The sequence below is a fragment of the Pseudophryne corroboree genome, chromosome 3 (assembly GCF_028390025.1).
Source record: "Pseudophryne corroboree isolate aPseCor3 chromosome 3, aPseCor3.hap2, whole genome shotgun sequence".
Lineage (NCBI taxonomy): Eukaryota > Metazoa > Chordata > Amphibia > Anura > Myobatrachidae > Pseudophryne > Pseudophryne corroboree.
Window position 1 is genome coordinate 461,531,569 of NC_086446.1, and position 20,486 is coordinate 461,552,054.

At 45.5% G+C, this 20,486-nt stretch overlaps 1 protein-coding gene across 1 annotated transcript in view; it reads right to left on the reverse strand.

Moving 5' to 3' along the window:
• Positions 1–729: 729 nt before the first annotated feature.
• The window catches only part of LOC135057308 (polycystin-1-like), a 191,282-nt gene continuing 171,525 nt past the window's right edge, over positions 730–20,486 (reverse strand). The window contains exons 43-44 of the mRNA XM_063963198.1: positions 3,308–3,607; positions 730–1,466 (exon numbers count right to left, since the gene is read on the reverse strand). Of these exons, the coding sequence (XP_063819268.1) occupies positions 840–1,466; positions 3,308–3,607 (927 nt within the window). The 3' untranslated portion in view covers positions 730–839. The remainder of the gene's footprint in view (positions 1,467–3,307; positions 3,608–20,486) is intronic.

The following is a 20,486-nucleotide window of genomic DNA, read 5'->3' on the forward strand; positions in this document are numbered from 1 at the left end:
ATAACTTTTATACTGCTATTGCATGCAGGGTAAATACTGGCTGCTTTTCATTTAGCTCAAGATACTGGACAACTTTACACTGCAATTTAGAGTTCAGCTAGATTACACCCCTCTTAAGTCTAAATATTAAATCATTTTAAATCTATCCCACCTGCAGTACAACATGGTTTTGGCAAAGTGCTCTTTTTTTATGCTGTGCTCCCAACTCTGAATCAGGCTCTAATGGAGTAGTCCAATCTGTAGACTGGAAGAAATTCATACAGTATTTTGCGTTTGCTTGTTGTTTCAGTCGCATGGATGTCTTAGTTACTTTCTAGGTCACTAAGCTATACAATGGTGAAAACGCGATCCAGATTCATCCAGTAGCTTTTTGTGTGATGCCAGAACGAACAGACAAACATCCTGACAAAAAATTCCAATTTTTTTTTTTGTCTCTATAGTTCATAAACAATCCCTAGAAGTACATTTCTAAATAAAAAATGCTATGTACAGACACAACCCATTACTGGGTGTGTATACAGTATATATAGATATAGAGAGAGAGATTATAAACTTGTGAGCAGGGCCTTCTTACCTCCTATGCCTGTCTGTTATTACCCCGTTTTGTTCTATTACTGTCGTTCCAGTTGTAAAGTGCAATGGAATATGCTGCACTATATAAGAAACGTAATAAATAAATATACACACAAACATCGGATTTACAGAATCAGCGATTCAACCATCCATCAATTTGACATTTGGAATCAAAATATTTATTATAGCCTATGTAAGTGCCTTCCTCTGCATAGAAGGGCAATATAGCTTTGATTTTTTTAATGTTAACAGTAGTTCTAATCAGTTTATAACATTGTATCTCCAGGTTTCTCCAAGTCCCAGGCTCTGCGTTTTCGTGGAATTGGTAGAATAGGGTCTTCATTTTGCTTATGGACTCCGGTTCTTTCATGGCTATGGGGCCTTCTTGTGGTCAGTCTGGTTTTATGCAGACCAGCAGATGCAGTGTTTACTGGCAGGCCGGCACTATCTGGAGCTGCCCTACGTGAGAAGCTGTCTGATTTAGACTTTGATTTTATGTGAGTTAGGGCTGACTCTGAAAATGTGCTATAGGTGCGTGGCAGCAGTTGCCTATAAGTACCAGAGGTGGTTGAGGAGATTTCCTTATGTGGCACTTTGTGAGACTGCTGGTTTTTTTGCCAAAGTTTCAACTTTTGCTCCAAAACTCTTATTTCTTTTAGAACCACAGTCACTTTATCCATCCTGTCCAAGAGGTCACTGACTGCTGTAGGAAGGTGTTCCACAGCTAGCCCAGGTGAGAGTATAGGCCGAGGACTGGTTGGAGAGACCAGGACTTCATGAGGAAAAGAAGAGAAGTCAGTGGACAGCACAGTCGCAGATTGTGCGCGGGAGCAGGCCAGGGAAGTGCAGGTTGAGTAAGACTCCAAACCTTCAAATTTCACAGTATGGCGATACTAGATGGGGGTGAAAAATGAGATAGTCATGGTATAAGTAATTTCATTGCATTTCTTTAAAAAAAAAACTATTAACAGTGTTTATACGGGTAGCAGTTGATTTAGCGACGAACACAATACCACAGTCATAATCACGACACTCATTAACCGACAGTCATAATACCGACACGGTCAAAATACTGACATACATTACGCTGACATGTTCAAAATGGCAACATACCGATATTTGAAATGCCGACATGCGTTTTTAAGGAATTTTTGCCCCCAAAACAGACTTGTTTATACTTTACCATCCCAGTGGACCTGGAGGGGGAATATAATAGTGTGCCGAGCGTAGCGAGACACTGTGCCCGAATGCGAGGGGACGCAGTACACTTAGACGGTGTCTATGTCGACATTGACACACAAAATACAGAAAAACTCATGTCGGTATTTTGGCATTTCGGCATTTCAAATGTTGGTATTTTGACTGTTGGCATTTTGAACATGTCGGCATAATGAATGTCATTATTTTGACCGTGTCAGGATTTTGACTGTAGGCCAATGGCTGTTGGGATTATGACCGTCGGTATTCTGTCCGTCGGTAAATCATACTGAACCCGTTTATACAGCTGCAGTGAGGAAGTTTAAATAATTGATCACTGATTTTAATAATTGTTCATGATGACAAAAGAAATGGCTTTAAAGGAAAAAAAATTGCAATTATTATGTTGTCATTTTGTCGTGACCATGGTGCAAACAATGCAAATTGTAATTCTTTAGTTATAGTTTATTATTCCAGTGACCCTTAGTTAAGTGTTAAGTTTGACCAGCTCAATTACTGTAAGTAATCAGCAAGAAAATATGAGATTGATACTTAAGGGGGTACACACGGAGAGATCCGTGCTTAAATTCTAAGCAATCTGATTAGATGCTTAGGAATTAAGCACGGATCTCTCCCTGTGTAGGGTGCCGGCGGCAGCGATCTGCAGTCTCATGCGTCGCTATCGCCAGCTCTAGATTTGGCATGCACGCATGCCAAATCTTGTGAGATCGCTCATTTCACTGCTGGGTGAGTGCTGAGCGGAGAAGAGATGTGTGCTGAGCGGTCTGTGCTAGATCGCTCAGCACACATCTCCCCGTGTGTACGGGGCTTTAGTATAGTTCTGCTACACCAGTGTTTCCCAACTCTAGTCCTCGAGGACCCTTTAAGGCCCACACACACAGAGATGTATTCTGAGCGATCTAACACAAACCGCTCAGCCACATCTCTCCCCCCTGCTCAGCACACAGCGATGTGCGCTGAGGGGGGGGAGAAGGGGGTGAAGTGAGCGAACTACTAGATTCTAGTACCGGCGAGAGCTATGGGGCATCTAATCTAGTCAGATTGCTTAGAAATTAAGCACAGATCGCTCCGTGAGTACCCCCCTTAACAGTGCATATTTTATAGATTTCCAAGTTGGTGTACAGGTGACACATTTTGAAAGATCCATAGATGGAGCCAATTGTGATACTGAGGAGATCTGTAAAACATGCACTGTTATGGGTCCGTGAGGACTTGAGTTGGGAAACACTGTGCTACATGCTATGTTATACATGGAGTGGGCAAATTAGTTTGACGACTAGGCAATTTGATGCAAAGTATCTATTCCACAAATAATGCTGATGTATGACATGGTGACAGCTACAGGAGACGAGGGGGCGCACACACAGTCACCGCTGGACGCCGGAAAGGTAAGTATAGAAGAAATGGGTGCAGTATGCGCACCCTCTGGACTCGGGCCCGTGCGCACTGCACACACTGCACCCATCATAGATACGCCAGTGATATTTCCCTTGTTGACTATTGAGAAATTCCTTACCTCTTTTACTTTGCTGACTCCCAGCCACAGTTTGAACCTTTTGACAAGAAAATCTATCATCTCGTGGTCTTGAGGCTCCAGGGCTGGGCGGTAACTCTCAGCTTTGATAGTGCGAAAAATATTTAGTATTGCTCCAAACAGAAGTCCTCGCCATACCACCAACAGGCTCCGTACCAATCCAAGACACCATCCTAGTAAGGAGCAACTCTGTAGGATACACTGGAGAGAAGAACCGCCCCTCAATAAACTAAAGAGTGGGCTGCAGAGGACATTGGACATTGGCAATATTACATAGGACACCTGGGGAGAGATGACGGCAAATGCAAAAACAGAGTGGTCAGAGAAGATAAGGTTTTGTCAACCCCCTCCCCCCCAACACAGGTTATATTTGTGTATAAATGCTGTAATAACTATTACTGTAACAGTTTTTTTCTCTGACGTCCTAGTGGATGCTGGGAACTCCGTAAGGACCATGGGGAATAGACGGGCTCCGCAGGAGACTGGGCACTCTAAAAGAAAGATTAGGTACTATCTGGTGTGCACTGGCTCCTCCCTCTATGCCCCTCCTCCAGACCTCAGTTAGATTTCTGTGCCCGGCCCGAGCTGGATGCACACTAGGGGCTCTCCTGAGCTTCTAGAAAGAAAGTTTAAAATTAGGTTTTTTATTTTACAGTGAGACCTGCTGGCAACAGGCTCACTGCAACGAGGGACTAAGGGGAGAAGAAGCGAACCTACCTGCTTGCAGCTAGCTTGGGCTTCTTAGGCTACTGGACACCATTAGCTCCAGAGGGATCGACCGCAGGACCCGTCCTTGGTGTTCGTTCCCGGAGCCGCGCCGCCGTCCCCCTTACAGAGCCAGATGCATGAAGATGGTCCGGAAAATCGGCGGCAGAAGACTTCAGTCTTCACCAAGGTAGCGCACAGCACTGCAGCTGTGCGCCATTGCTCCTCATGCACACTTCACACTCCGGTCACTGAGGGTGCAGGGCGCTGGGGGGGGGGGCGCCCTGAGCAGCAATAAAAACACCTTGGCTGGCAAAATAACTACAATATATAGCCCCAGAGGCTATATATGTGGTAATTACCCCTGCCAGAATACAGAAAAAAGCGGGAGAAAAGTCAGCCGAAAAAGGGGCGGAGCTATCTCCCTCGGCACACTGGCGCCATTTTCTCTTCACAGTGTAGCTGGAAGACAGCTCCCCAGGCTCTCCCCTGTAGTTTTCAGGCTCAAGGAGTTAAAAAGAGAGGGGGGGGGCACTAAATTTAGGCGCAATATTGTATATACAAGCAGCTATTGGGGAAAACTCACTCAGTGATAGTGTTTATCTCTACAGTATATAGCGCTCTGGTGTGTGCTGGCATACTCTCTCTCTGTCTTCCCAAAGGGCTGTGTGGGGTCCTGTCCTCAGTCAGAGCATTCCCTGTGTGTGTGCGGTGTGTCGGTACGGCAGTGTCGACATGTTTGATGAGGAGGCTTATGTGGAGGCGGAGCAGATGCTGAAAATGGGATGTCGCCCCCTGTGGGCCGACACCAGAGTGGATGGATAGGTGGAAGGTATTAACCGACAGTGTCAACTCCTGACATAAAAGGCTGGATGACGTAACAGCTATGGGACAGCCGGCTTCTCAGCCCGCGCCTGCCCAGGCGTCTCAAAGGCCATCAGGGGCTCAAAAACGCCCGCTCCCTCAGATGGCAGACACAGATGTCGACACGGAGTCTGACTCCAGTGTCGACGAGGTTGAGACATATACACAATCCACTAGGAACATCCGTTACATGATCTCGGCAATAAAAAATGTGTTACACATTTCTGACATTAACCCAAGTACCACTAAAAAAGGGTTTTATGTGTGGGGAGAAAAAGCAGGCAGTGTTTTGTTCCCCCATCAAATGAGTGAATGAAGTGTGAAAAAGCGTGGGTTCCCCCGATAAGAAACTGGTAATTTCTAAAAAGTTACTGATGGCGTACCCTTTCCCGCCAGAGGATAAGTTACGCTGGGAGATATCCCCTAGGGTGGATAAGGCGCTCACACGTTTGTCAAAAAAGGTGGCACTGCCGTCTTAGGATACTGCCACTTTGAAGGTACCTGCTGATAAATAGCAGGAGGCTATCCTGAAGTCTGTATTTACACACTCAGGTTCTAGACTGAGACCTGCAGATAGTGCTGCTGCAGCGTGGTCTGTAACCCTTTCAAACAGGGATACTATTTTGCGAACATAAGACGTCGTCTTATATATGAGGGATGCACAGAGGGATATTTTGCCGGCTGGCATCCAGAATTATTGCAATGTCCATTCTGTCAGGAGGGTATTAGAGACCCGACACTGGACAGGTGATGCTGACTTTAAAAGGCACATAGAGCCTTATAAGGGTGAGGAATTGTTTGGGGATGGTCTCTGGGACCTCGTATCCACAGCAACAGCTGGGATGAAATTTTTTTACCTCAGGTTTCCTCACAGCCTAAGAAAAGCACTGTATTATCAGGTACAGTCCTTTCGGCTTCACAAAAGCAAGCGGGTCAAAGGAAAAAGCTGCACCAGTCAGCCAGTTCCCATAATCAAAATTCTTCCCCCGCTTCCTCTGAGTCCACCGCATGACGCGGGGGCTCCACAGGCATAGTCAGGTACGGTGGGGGGCCGCCTCAAAAATTTCAGCGATCAGTGGGCTCGCTCACAGGTGGATCCCTGGATCCTTCAAGTAGTATCTCAGGGGTACAAGCTGGAATTCGAGGCGTCTCCCCCCCCCCCCCCCCCCCCCCGCCGTTTCCTCAAATCTGCCTTGCCGACAACTCCCTCAGGCAGGGAGGCTGTGCTAGAGGCAATTCACAAGCTGTATTCCCAGCAGGTGATAGTCAAGGTGCCCCTACTTCAACAAGGACGGGGTTAATATTCCACACTGGTTGTGGTACCGAAACCGGACGGTTCGGTGAGACCCAATTTAAATTTGAAATCCTTGAACACATACATTAAAAAATTCAAGTTCAAGATGGAATCGCTCAGGGCGGTTATTGCAAGCCTGGAGGAGGGGGATTACATGGTATCCATGGACATCAAGGATGCTTACCTACATGTCCCCATTTACCATCCTCATCAGGAGTACCTCAGATTTGTGGTACAGGATTGCCATTACCAATTCCAAACACTGCCGTTTGGACTGTCCATGGCACCGAGGGTCTTTACCAAGGTAATGGCAGAAATGATGATACTCCTTCGAAAAAAGGGAGTTTTAATTATCACGTACTTGGACGATCTCCTTATAAAGGCGAGGTCCAAGGAGCAGTTGTTGGTCGGAGTAGCACTATCTCGGGAAGTGCTACATCAGCACGGATGGATTCTATACGTTCCAAAGTCACAGCTGGTTCCTACCACATGCCTATTGTTCCTGGGGATGGTTCTGGACACAGAACAGAAAAAAGTATTTCTCCTGCAGGAGAAAGCCAAGGAGCTGTCATCTCTAGTCAGAGACCTCCTGAAACCAAAACAGGTATCGGTGCATCACTGCACACGAGTCCTGGGGAAAATGGTAGCTTCTTACGAAGCAAAATTCCATTCGGCAGGTTCCATACAAGAACCTTTTAGTGGGACCTCTTGAACAAGTGGTCGGGATCGCATCTTCAGATGCATCGGCTGATAACCCTGTCTCCAAGGACCAGGGTATCTCTACTGTGGTGGCTGCAGAGTGCTCATCTTCAAGAGGGCCGCAGATTCGGCATACAGGACTGGGTCCTGGTAACCACGGATGCCAGCCTTCGAGGCTGGGGGGGCAGTCACACAGGGAAGAAACTTCCAAGGACTTTGGTCAAGTCAGGAGTCGTCCCTACACATAAATATTCTGGAACTGAGGGCCATTTACAATGCCCTAAGTCTGGCAAGGCCTCTGCTTCAAAACCAGCCGGTACTGATCCAATCAGACAACATCACGGCAGTCGCCCATGTAAACCGACAGGGCGGCACAAGAAGCAGGATGGCGATGGCAGAAGCCACAAGGATTCTCCGATGGGCGGAAAATCACGTCTTAGCACTGTCAGCAGTGTTCATTCCGGGAGTGGACAACTGGGAAGCAGACTTCCTCAGCAGACACGACCGACACCCGGGAGAGTGGGGACTTCATCCAGAAGTCTTCCAACTGTTGGTAAACCGTTGGGAAAGGCCACAGGTGGACATGATGGCGTCCCGCCTAAACAAAAAAACTAGATATTGCGCCAGGTCAAGGGACCCTCAGGCAATAGCTGTGGACGCTCTAGTGACACCGTGGGTGTGCCAGTCGGTTATGTATTCCCTCCTCTGCCTCTCATACCAAAGGTACTGAGAATAATAAGGAAACGAGGAGGTAGAACGATACTCGTGGTTCCGGATGGGCCAAGAAGAGCTTGGTACCCAGAACTTACAGAAATAATATCAGAGGACCCATGGCCTCTACCGCTCAGATAGGATCTGCTACAGCAGGGGCCCTGTCTGTTCCAAGATTTACCGCGGCTGCATTGGACGGCATGGCGGTTAAATTCCGGATCCTAAAGCAAAAGGGCATTCCGGAGGAAGTCATTCCTACGCTGATAAAAGCCAGGAAAGAAGTAACCGCAAACCATTATCACCGTATTTGGCGAAAATATGTTGCGTGGTGTGAGGCCAGGAAGGCCCCAACAGAGGAATTTCAGCTGGGTAGTTTTCTGCACTTCCTACAGTCGGGAGTGACTATGGGCCTAAAATTGGGTTCCATTAAGGTCCAGATTTCGGCTCTGTCGATTTTCTTCCAGAAAGAACTGGCTTCACTGCCTGAAGTTCAGACTTTTGTAAAGGGAGTGCTACATATTCAGCCCCCTTTTGTGGCACCGTGGGATCTCAACGTGGTGTTGAGTTTCCTGAAATCACATTGGTTTGAGCCACTTAAAACTGTGGATTTGAAATATCTCACGTGGAAAGTGGTCATGTTATTGGCCTTGGCTTCGGCCAGGCGTGTGTCAGAATTGGCGGCTTTGTCATGTAAAAGCCCTTATCTGATTTTCCATATGGATAGGGCAGAATTGAGGACTCGTCCCCAATTTCTCCCTAAGGTGGTATCAGCTTTTCACTTGAACCAACCTATTGTAGTGCCTGCGGCTACTAGGGACTTGGAAGATTCCAAGTTACTGGACGTAGTCAGGGCCTTAAAAATTTATATTTCCAGGACGGCTGGAGTCAGGAAAACTGACTCGTTTTTTATCCTGTAGGCACCCAACAAAATAGGTGCTCCTGCTTCTAAGCAGACTATTGCTCGCTGAATTTGTAGCACAATTCAGCTGGAGCATTCTGCGGCTGGATTGCCGCATCCTAAATCAGTAACAGCCCATTCCACGTGGAAAGTGGGCTCATCTGGGGCGGCTGCCCGAGGGGTCTCGGCTTTACAACTTTGCCGAGCTGCAACTTGGTCAGGGGCAAACACGTTTGCTAAATTCTTCAAATTTGATACCCTGGCTGAGGAGGACCTTGAGTTCTCTCATTTGGTGCTGCAGAGTCATCCGCACTCTCCCGCCCGTTTGGGAGCTTTGGTATAATCCCCATGGTCCTTACGGAGTTCCCAGCATCCACTAGGACGTCGGAGAAAATAAGATTTTACTCACCGGTAAATCTATTTCTCGTAGTCCGTAGTGGATGCTGGGCGCCCATCCCAAGTGCGGATTGTCTGCAATACTTGTATATAGTTATTGCCTAACTAAAGGGTTATTGTTGAGCCATCTGTTGAGAGGCTCAGTTATATTTCATACTGTTAACTGGGTATAGTATCACGAGTTATACGGTGTGGCTGGTATGAGTCTTACCCGGGATTCAAAATCCTTCCTTATTGTGTCAGCTCTTCCGGGCACAGTATCCTAACTGAGGTCTGGAGGAGGGGCATAGAGGGAGGAGCCAGTGCACACCAGATAGTACCTAATCTTTCTTTTAGAGTGCCCAGTCTCCTGCGGAGCCCGTCTATTCCCCATGGTCCTTACGGAGTTCCCAGCATCCACTACGGACTACGAGAAATAGATTTACCGGTGAGTAAAATCTTATTTTATTTTACATTTTAAATTGAGAAATGAATACATATACATTAGCATATTAGAAATTCGGATTTAGATGTACTGCACAGGTTTAAAACACAGCCATCTTCAGATACTGATTATGAAGGTACTGGATTTAGGACATAAAGCCACCTTTATTCTCGCCCCCCACCCCCTTGAATGTAGAACTCACACAGATAAGGAGAAGGTGCCTTATAATCACACTGTGATTGGAAGGTATTGTAAAATAAAGCAACACAAACCTCCTAGGTAACATCACACAATTTGCCAGAATTGTCTAATGCTCCCAAACAAGGCTCCCAGGAGCTTCCAGCAACATAGGATTTGAAAAGAATACACATAACCCTTCCCCAAGTCCCTGCTCCATGACTAATGGTGTGTACACACGGTGATATTTTTTGTTACGATTTTGACTATATAGTCAAAATCGCAAGAAAACTTAGTGCAGATTGCAAGGTGAAAGTCACCTTGCGATCCTGATTCGATGCTGATGCGCGGTCCCGTGCGGTCAGCATCGCAAGAATAGATAGACTGTGCAGGCAAGTAAATTTTGACTATCTCTATAGAAGAGATAGTCAAAATTTACATAGGCCCTCATTCTGAGTTGTTCGCTCTGTAATTTTCTTCACATCGCAGCGATTTTCCGCTAATTGCGCATGCGCAATGTTCGCACTGCGACTGCGCCAAGTAAATTTGCTAAGAAGTTTGGTATTTTACTCACGGCATTACGAGGTTTTTTCTTCGTTCTGGTGATCGCAGTGTGATTGACAGGAAGTGGGTGTTTCTGGGCGGAAACTGGCCGTTTTATGGGAGTGTGTGAAAAAACGCTGCCGTTTCTGGGAAAAACGCGGGAGTGGCTGGAGAAACGGAGGAGTGTCTGGGCGAACGCTGGGTGTGTTTGTGACGTTAAACCAGGAACGACAAGCACTAAACTGATCGCACTGGAAGAGTAAGTCTCGAGCTACTCAGAAACTGCACAGAGAAATATTTTCGCAATATTGCGAATATTTCGTTCGCAATTTTGCTAAGCTAAGATTCACTCCCAGTAGGCGGCGGCTTAGCGTGTGCAATGCTGCTAAAAGCAGCTTGCGAGCGACCAACTCGGAATGAGGGCCATAGCCAAAATCGCACATAGTCAGTATCTCAAGCACATAATGAGTGTGCTTGCAATACTGACTATGTGCCGACCTAGCCCCTGTCGCATAGTGAGAATCGGGCATAGCCCGAATCTCACCGTGTGTATGGCCTTAAGGTTGGGTTCGTTTCACAGGGCCAGCAAACCTGGAAATACCAGGGAGCATGCTGGGAGATGTAGTCCTACTGGGTAGTAACTTTTAAAGAAACCGGAAATTACAAAGGAGCATGCTGGGCGATGTGGTGAAACTAGACAGTGACTGCTGGGAAGACGGAAAGTCCCAGCACAACCTCTACCCAGCGGAGAGATTACCCAGACGGCCGGGCTCCATTTCAGAACAATCAGGTTAGTGAACAAAAAGAAACTCTTCATAACAGTATAAACCCCTACATACCTCCCCTTTCTTAATCGAGCCAATGGGAATTGACCCAAAATGGGGTTCAGGACTCTTTACTCGGCCCGTCTGTCAGAATGGCTGGGAGAACTCTAACAGGAAAAATAACGCTCTTTTGCTTCTCGTGTTTGGAAAAATTTAACTGTAGGCCTACCAGCTTCCTATTTCCTGCTTGTGTCTCAAAAGTGCCTGATCTGTGTGTTCTTCAGAAATAAACTTACAAAGGCCCCCTTGACTTAAGCTCCTTCTGGTTAAAGGCAAAATGTATACCTTCATTAGCCATACCTCCCAACTTTGCAGCCGGAGAAAGAGGGACTTTGGCGCGGGCTGCCAGTAAAAAGGGGCGTGGCTTGGCAGGAGTGCTGCTGCTGCAAGCCACGCCCCCATTTCCCTCACTGAAGAGGCATGCCTGGCGCTCTATGAGCTGCTGGCCATGCCCCCTCTCCAACTGTCTCCCTGTGAATAGATGCTTTGAGCATGCGTACAGTGTCTATTCAGCGCTGCGAGTGACTGAGCCTCCCAACTGCCCCCCAATGCGGGACACTGCGACCTGCGGGTGGTACAGCGGGACAGTCCCAAAAAAACAGGACTGTCCCGCGAAAATTGGGATAGTTGGGAGGTATGCATTAGCTATGGTCAGTTCCCGAAAAGAAATTCATTATGCCCTGCTCACTAAAGCTATACGGACGACCACAAAATAGCACTGTAAGTGTACTATCATTTGGAGTGACAGACACTGACTGTGCAGCCTATGACAGAGAGGACTGTAGTGAGTGACATGCCAGTCTTTGTAATAGTGACTCTACATTTTTTAGGCTCATTACAAATACGTCTACAAAGCACTGCCCCAAGCACCTTTCATGCTGACAAATCTGATGGGATACAATTTTCAAGTGCAGGACCAATAGGGCCCTATATGTCATCAGGGTAGGTCATGGAAAGTGCCGGAATCCCGACAGCAGGTTAAATACTGACGAACGGAATCCCAACATCCGCAGGGTATTCCAAGTCGGTTGGAGGGTCCATGCCACCAACAGAGTGGGAATATAACCTGAAGCGAGCCACCGGGCCGGGAAATGTGGTGAGCGCAGCGCACCCGCAAGGGGACTTGCTGCCTCGCTTCCGACAGACGGGATGCCGCTGCCGGTATACTGACAGCCGGCATCCCGTGTGCCGGTAAAACATACCAATTCCAGAGGTGGGAGCAGACTGGCACTTTTTTTTTGAGGAGGGAGGGAGCGGCTGTTACCAAGTATGCGCAGCCAGCAGCTCCTTCCTGGACTTTCTCTAAGCAGAGAGCTATATCTCTCTCCTTCTGTAGTAGCTCCACGGTAGCAGCGTTTGCTGAGGCGCAGACACTGCTGTCTTCTCAAAAATAAAACATTTGGCTCATCAGGGGGGGTTTCCAGGTACTCAGAAACCCCTCCTGTGTGCGCTACTGCCCCAGGTAACTTCCTGTACAAAGTAAATCGTTAATCCCTTACCCAATATCCCCCAATATAACCTTGCATGATCCACAGTCCAGTCCAGATAATCCTGAGTTACTGGGATATCAATATGTTGCCCTCCAACAGTAGCAATTCACACATGCTGACCCAATAACACCTGCGTATTAGGGATCAAATCCAGTTCTATTAACATAAGAGATGCCACAGAATCCCATAGTCCTTGAACCTTTTGATCCCCCACCAACACAGTCTGCATTTGTCATTGTCACTTCATATTCTTTGGAGTATACTGCCCTTCCCTTAGAACCAAATCTAGTACATATACTACCTCCCCTCTTGCTCAACGGGAGGAATCCAATCATTGCCCATGCCCACTTGACAGCCCTCAGGTGCATTCTGTACCACAGAATCAGGAGCAGAATGAGCTCAAGGAAAGGGGCCATGGGTTCGGGGGCACTCCCATTGCAGGTGACCACGTTGGTTACACAGATAACATCTTTGTGGTGACATTTCTGATACTCATACTCCCAGTGGTTGGAATATGGGAACCTGGATAGGGTTCTCTATACTCACTGGGGCAGCTACAACTAATTGTTCTGAAACCCTGGCCTTGCCATCCTCCAATTTGGTTTGATTGGCAACATAATCATCAGCTAACTCAGTGGCTTCCTTTAGTGTAATCGGTTTATCCACTGTCTCAATTCTGGGGCCATTTTTAGCATTGCTTCTTCCAGAATTACTAAATTCAAGCCCTCCCTAACTGGCAAATTCGGCATGCGACTGTTTCCAACTGTTTATCAAAGTCCAAAATTTAAACCAATGGGATTTGGCCATCACCTGACACTTTATTATTTATTACCAGTTTCTTATATAGCACAGCAAATTCCATTGCACTTTACAATTGGAAACAACAATGGTAAAGCAAACCTGGTAATAACAAACAGTCATAGAGGTAGGAAGGCCCTGCTCACAAGCTTACAATCTATAGGGAAATAGTCATTGATACACAAGGATAGGTGCTATCACATAATTGTCCACCAGATTGCAAAGATTCTTGGTGGGCTGCAGGATATGGCTACACAGCTGAATCGGGGTCAGGAAGAAGGGAAAGTGAAGAAAGAGAAAATATGTGAGGATATGTGTGGACTGCATAGTGAGGATGTAATTGGATAGGAAAGCTTATGAATGTTATGTTAGTGGTTACGGAATTAGATACGCTTGCCTAGAAAAGGTGAGTTTTCAGGGAATGCTTGAAGGTTTGGAGACTAGAGGAGAGTCTAATTGTGAGAGGTAGGTCATTCCACAGAGTGGGTGCAGCCCGAAGAAAGTTCTGTAATAGTGAATGGGAGCGAATGATGAGTGTGGATGAGAGACGTAGATCTTGTGAAGAGTGGAGGGGTTGGGTAATATTTTGAGATAAGCAAAGAGATGTACATTTGTGTAGTTTGGTTAATGGCCTTGTGTGTGAGTAAAAGTATTTTATATTAAATATGGTAGAATATAGGTAATCAATGGAGGGAATGACAAAGTGTGTCTGCAGACGGTGGACGCCTAGCGAGGAAGATTAGCCCCTCAGCTGCATTCAGAATTGATTGTAATGGTGAGAGTCTCTTTTGGTAAGACCAGTAAGAAGACTATTGCAATAATCAATACAGGAGATAATAAGCATGGATTGGAGGTAATGCAGTGTCTTGTGTAAAGCATGGTCATATTTTGGAAATGTATCTTCGATGCATGTAACATGATTTTGATGGAGACTGAATGTGGGGAGCAAAGGACAGTTCAGAGTCAAGGATGACACCCAGAAAGCAAGCTTGTGTAGTAGGATTGATTGTCTTGTTCTCAACGGTGATAGAGATATCAGATTGGTAACTAGCATTGGCTGGTGAAAATATACCGTAATTAACTATGTTTTAGAATTATTAAGTTTGAGGTGGCGAGTTGACATCCAAGATGAAATGTCAGAAAGGCATTCAGTGACATGTACCAATACAGATGGTGACAAATCAGGGAAGTATAGGTAGATTTGGATATCATCTGCGTACAGATGATATTGAAATCCAAAAGAACTGATTAGTTTACCAAGAGATAACGATTAAAAAAGGAGAGGACCTAAGACTGGGCCTTGCAGTAATCCAACTGAAAGAGGTAGCAAAGAGGAGGTGGATTCAGAGAAACAGACAATGGAGCGATTAGATAGGATAGTGTCGAAGTCGGAAAATATTACAGTACACACATCACGTACAAACACCACATAGATGGCCTCCGTGTGCGTACTTATTCGGCCATGCGTGCACATATTCGCAATTTGCGTATGGTCGCTCCCGCGGTCCTGCGTATTAGCGCGTGGTATGAGTAATTACAGTGGAATTTTACTCGCATGGAAAAGCCACAAAGACATATCATATATCTAATCCATATATTGCATAAATCACCCACTGTCTGCTTTCTCTTCTAATAGCATGAAGATGGGTCACACATAAATTATACTCCCAGAAACTCAAATACAATGGCCTTATTTACACAAAGCTTTGAAATCCTATGAAGAAGGCAAAATACCTTTGTTTACCCCTATTGTTCCCAGTATCTGTCGAAGACAATAAATACTGGATTGTCATTGTCTTATCTGAGGACAGGACAAACAAGAAAGACAATATCCAGGAACCTAGGTTGACTGAAGAAAAACTCAATTAGCAAAAGCTAACAAAATTACAAACCAGACATTTAGAAATCTGAGGTAATATTCATAGTCTAAACTCTTGGATATATATATATATATATATATATATATATGTGTGTGTGTGTATGTATGTATGTATATATATATATATATATATATATATATATATAAAATTCCTAACAAATTGTAATAGCAGGAGTGTATGTGTGTGTGAATATATATATATATATATATATATATATATATGTGTATAGATATATATGGATATATGTATATCTTGAGGATGGAAATAGATAATCATATCGTGTGGGATCATATTGTTCAGAGTCACGTAAACATTAATCTGGTGGGAATAAGAATATTATCATATATTACAACAATAAGTTATTAATAATACCATATTTATGTATGATTAATGTGATTGGTTTAACTGGTCATGGGGCGGGAACTCAGATGCAAACAACAGAAATCACATCTCAAGTCTTAGCCATCGCCCACCTCTTGAGCTGACCAATGATCCCCGGTGCACAGGATATGTCTCACCCCCGAACCAATGGAAGAAGAGCACACAGTGTCTATTGTATTATGTTTTGATCCACTGTATAAAAAGCCAGCTGCATGCCAGGTCACTATCACAGGACCAGACTGGGAAGCACAGGTGAAACTAAAACATATGTACCATTGACTGTAGCCATTTTTGTTTTATATTGTAACCCCCTGCAAGTAAAGAACCATTGGTGGGTTAGACCCCAACATAGTTTTGAATTACAATTGGTGTTGTGTCCCATTTCCTTGCTAAGGTTTAAAGTGTATTTACAGCCACTCGGGCTGCTGCATTGTGCTAACAGCGTATAAGCCTGTGTATGCAAACTGTGTAGTCACTACGCCATTTCGGCGCACGTACGCAGAGTGCGTACACTGTACAATCTTGTGTACGTAAGGTTTGTGAACAAAATAAGGGTGAAAGGTTAATTACAGCGGCCGCAGCGGCTCAATATTAAAGTGTATTAAGTGTGTTTAAAGTATAACTTTTAGTCCTGTATGTAAATCAACGTTTACAATAGGAACCAAGAAAGCGCTGTGTCTTGAAGACCTTGGGATTGTAGTGTTTGTATGAGAAGAGAGAGGTCAACAGGGTCAAAAGCAGCTGAGAGATCTAGAAGAATAAGAAGTGAGTAATGGCTTTTATATTTCGCAGTGACCAGATAATTCACTACTTTAATCAGTGCTGTCTCCGTGGAGTGTTGGGAACGAAAGCCTCACTGAAGTGGGTCCAATAAGTTGTGTGAGTTAAGAAAGTGTGTGAGGCAAGTGTAGGCAAGTCTCTCAAGTAGATTGGAGGGGCATAGGAACTGAGAGATGGGATGGTAGTTTGAGAGAGAGAGTTAGGGTCAGCATTTTGTTTGTTTTTTCAGAATGGAAGTTATCACTGCATGCTTGAACAGTGAAGGGAAGATACCAACAGAGAGGTTACAGATGTTAGTTAAGGTTGGGATGAGTAAAGGGGACAAAGATTTATTTGTGTGAGTATTGGAACAAGAGGAGAGGTGGTAAAGTAGCAGAATGAGAAAAGTTGTTGATACTTCATTTTCATTTTTGGGATCAAATGAAGAGAATGTGCCAGAGGGTTCACATAGAGAATTTAACAGGTCACTGGCTGGGGAAGAGCATACCATTTCATCACGGATCTTATTAATCTTATCCTTGAAGTAGGAAGCAAGATCTTGCATCTTGATAGTGACTGGTGGGTTGGGTGAGGGAGGGGTGAGAAGTGATTTAAATGTATTAAACAGTCATTTGAAGTAGGAGGCTTTTGCAGACATGAGAGTTTGGAAATATGTTTGGCAGTGTCCAGGGCATTATGATAAGAGCGGTAGACTGTCCTATATGTGAGGAAGTCGCTAGGAATATGAGATTTACGCCACTGATGTTCAACTTTATGTAAGAGCTTTTGCAGATGTCTTGTTAATTTAGAGTGTCACGGGTGACATTTAGGCCTATGTGTAGTGTGATGGGTAGCTGAAGCCACTTCATCAAGGGCTATTTTTAAGGTCTGGTTCGGGTGTGATAGAGCCGTCTCAAGAGAAGTGAATGCAGAAATAGGTGAGAGCAGTTGTTGCAGAGGTGGTGGAAAAGTCTTGAAAATGAATAGTGTTTATACTTCTGTGGATTTGAGGAGTATTGGAGAACTTCAGTGACTCTGAGTTTGAAATAATAGAGGAGAACATGCATGTGGTAAGGTTGTGCTCTGAGAGAGGGAAAGAAGTGTTAAGTGAATTCAGAGACTGTGCATAGTCTGGTGAATACTAGATCAAGGCAGTGGCTCTGCTAATGAGTAGAGGAGTCAGTCCATTGGGAGAGGCCAAGAGAGTAAGTTTGGGAGAGTAGTTGTGAGGCATGTGCAGCAGATTTCAGACTAGCAATAAAAATATTGAAATCACCCATGATAATGGTGGAGATGCCAGAGGAGAAAGTGAGGGAGTCAGGCAGAAAAATCTTCCAGAAATTGTTTGGGTTGCCCAGGTGGGTGAGAGACAGCTGCAGCATGCAGAGAAAAAGGAGTGTAAATCCTGATAGAATGTACTTCAAATGATGTAAATGTAATGATGTAAATGTGAGTGATGGAACCTGTTGTAGAACTGTGTATGCAAAAGTCATAATCCAACACCACCTCTTTTACTGTTACCAAGCCTGAAGGTGTGTGTGAAGTAGAGACCACTATGTGACAGTGCTGCAGGGGAGGCCGTGTATGATTGTGTAAGCCATGTTTTTGTTATAGCCAGCAGACTGACGTGGTAATGTATGAAGAGGTCATGGATTGATGTTACAAACAGAGCGTGCATTCCATAAGGCACATTTGGGTTGGGGATGTAATTCCGATCCCAGAGGTCAGTATACCGACAGCGGGATCCCGGCCGTCAGAATGCCGGCAGCGGGGTGACCGCTAGAAAGCCCCTTGTACTTGCCACAGGTTCTGTTCCCACTCCATGGGTGTTGTGGACACCCACAAGTGGGAACAGCCCTGGCGCAGCGGTCAGAATTCTCTGGAGTAGGGATCCCAGCATCAGTATTCTGACCACCTGGATCCCGACCACTGGGATACTAACTACACCCTGGCACATTTTAGTGAGTGGGTGGGTGATGGGAGACGTGATGTTCATGAGGTTGCCTAGATTTCTATATTGCTGTAAATCAGGTGTATGTGAGTGAGGAAAGTGGTTGTATCCCAGATTTGGTGAAATGAGAGAGATAATGTGGATGTGTGAGGTTTTTAAAAAATGTTATGTAGACAGGCTGTGGACGTTATTGTCAACAACAACAACCAGGAACGCTTTTTTTTTTTACTGTCTCATAAACCCTACACTCGTGAGGACTAAGCATGGCAATATTTTTCTACCAGAGTCCAGCCATTGGCACTGACGTCCTGCATGACCGCCTAACATGGCCCACGAGTACACCATCAGTTTGTTGGTGCACAATTCTCTGCCGGCTCCTGAGAATCCTGAACGGCTGTCATCTCTGACTAATATTTCTTCATACTGGTATTTGGGTGTGCCCTGCACTTCAGTCCAAGGGTGCTATCTGACTTGACAGGAATCCAGATTTGTGGGATTGTTACCTGCTGCTGACCCGTTTGCTCCCTAATGGGTTCTATTATGGAACTTATGGCCTCATCCAAGTTGACCTGTTGCTGGCTTCACTGCCCCCACCCCTGCCACCAACAGCAATTGCTTACCTGTTTTCATCCCCGGGATTGGTTCTCCAAAGATCTGTGTGGCTCCCTGCAACAGTAAAGGCCTGGTCATCTCCACTGGCTTCTGTGGTGTCTGCTTTGTCCCCTGGCGGATGGCTGCTGGCATTGTCATCTTGAGGTTCTAGGGGCTGCTCCTCCAGTGGTGCATCCATGATCTCTGCATAGTACTGTGGTGTCGGGTCCCACTGCCTAACCTGGGAGAGTGACAGTCTCATGCTCCACATCTTCGCTGAGGATCCAGTCTGAAGTGGGACAAGGCAAACCAGGAGCCTAAGCTGCCTACATCCTCTGCTTTGTAGACAGCTTCTCCTCTGACTTTAGACCTGTGACCATGGGACCTTCTCACTCCAGTCTTCACCACCTGCTCACACAGTTATCAGCGCCCGGCCCGAGGATGGTGACTTCTCCAGAGCCACTGCCTGCATTATATCTTCTGTGGTGTCACCAGTTTGCTTCACCTCCCATTGAGTTCTCCCCCTTTCTGCCATATACTCCCCTCCCCCCGCTGTTCCCTCCTCATAACCTTGTGTCTGCTCCCTTCCAATCTCTTGTTAGACTGTCTCCAGGTACCACCCTTGGTGACAGTAAAGTATCAGTAATTAGTCACATCTGCCTACCCTCAGCTTTCCTGGGACTGCAGGGACCCTTGCTCATGCACATTTTCACTGTCTTTTCCTGCTTGATGTGTTTCAGCTTCGCTGGGACACCTGCTTCCTGAAGAGGACTTCTATTTGTATCTTCTAAACCTTTGGATTGGAGTCAGCTACATAAGACTCCATTTGAAACACTATTTTCGAATAAATTACTCATCTCCTGCTCCAGGGACATGTCGCCCACTTATAACCTGCAACAGGCTTGTATACTATTTTAATTCTGTCTGGTTTGCTATTTTGCAAAAATATCGTACTTTTGTTTACTGCTGTGGTCGTAGACTGCCTAGTGTTAATTAAGCAGTGAATCACTATTAGAAAAGGTCAATAATTTCGAGTTACTGTCCTACCATTTTCATTTTGGTGATACACACCTTAACTTTTTGATTTCATTCTATTAGTTTATTAGTCTACAATAATTTTAATGTTATCATAGGCTGAGGCACTTATATTAGTGCTGGGGGTGTGGCCTTTTCCCACTGGGAGAAAAAAAGAAAAAATAGGAGTTTAATTACCTACCGGTAAATTCTTTTCTTGTAGTCTGTAGAGGATACTGGGGTTCCATTTAGTACCATGGGGGGTCCACTAGGAGCCATAGATGGGTCCACCAGTATAGACGGGTCCATAGACGGGTCCACTAGGTATAGACGGGTCCACTAGGAGCCATGGGCACTTTAAGAATTTGATAGTGTGGGCTGGCTCCTCCCTCTATTCCCCTAATACCAGACTCTATGCCCCTCCGACCAGACTCTGGAAACTGCGCCCGAGGAGACAGACATACTTTGAGAGAAGGATAGATAAGGTTAGTGGTGAGATTCCGAACCAACACACACAAACAGGAGGAAAGCCTTGAAAACAGGAACAGCAACAGCTGAACCAAATAACAGTGCAGGAAGAACGAAGCACCGGGAGGGCGCACAGTATCCTCTATGGCCTAAGAGAAAAGGATTTACCGGTAGGTAATTAAAGTCATATTTTCTCTTACGTCCCAGAGGATACTGGGGTTCCATTTAGTACCATGGGGAAGTACCAAAGCTCGCAAACCAGGTGGGATAGTGCTGAGGTTCCAGCAGAACTGA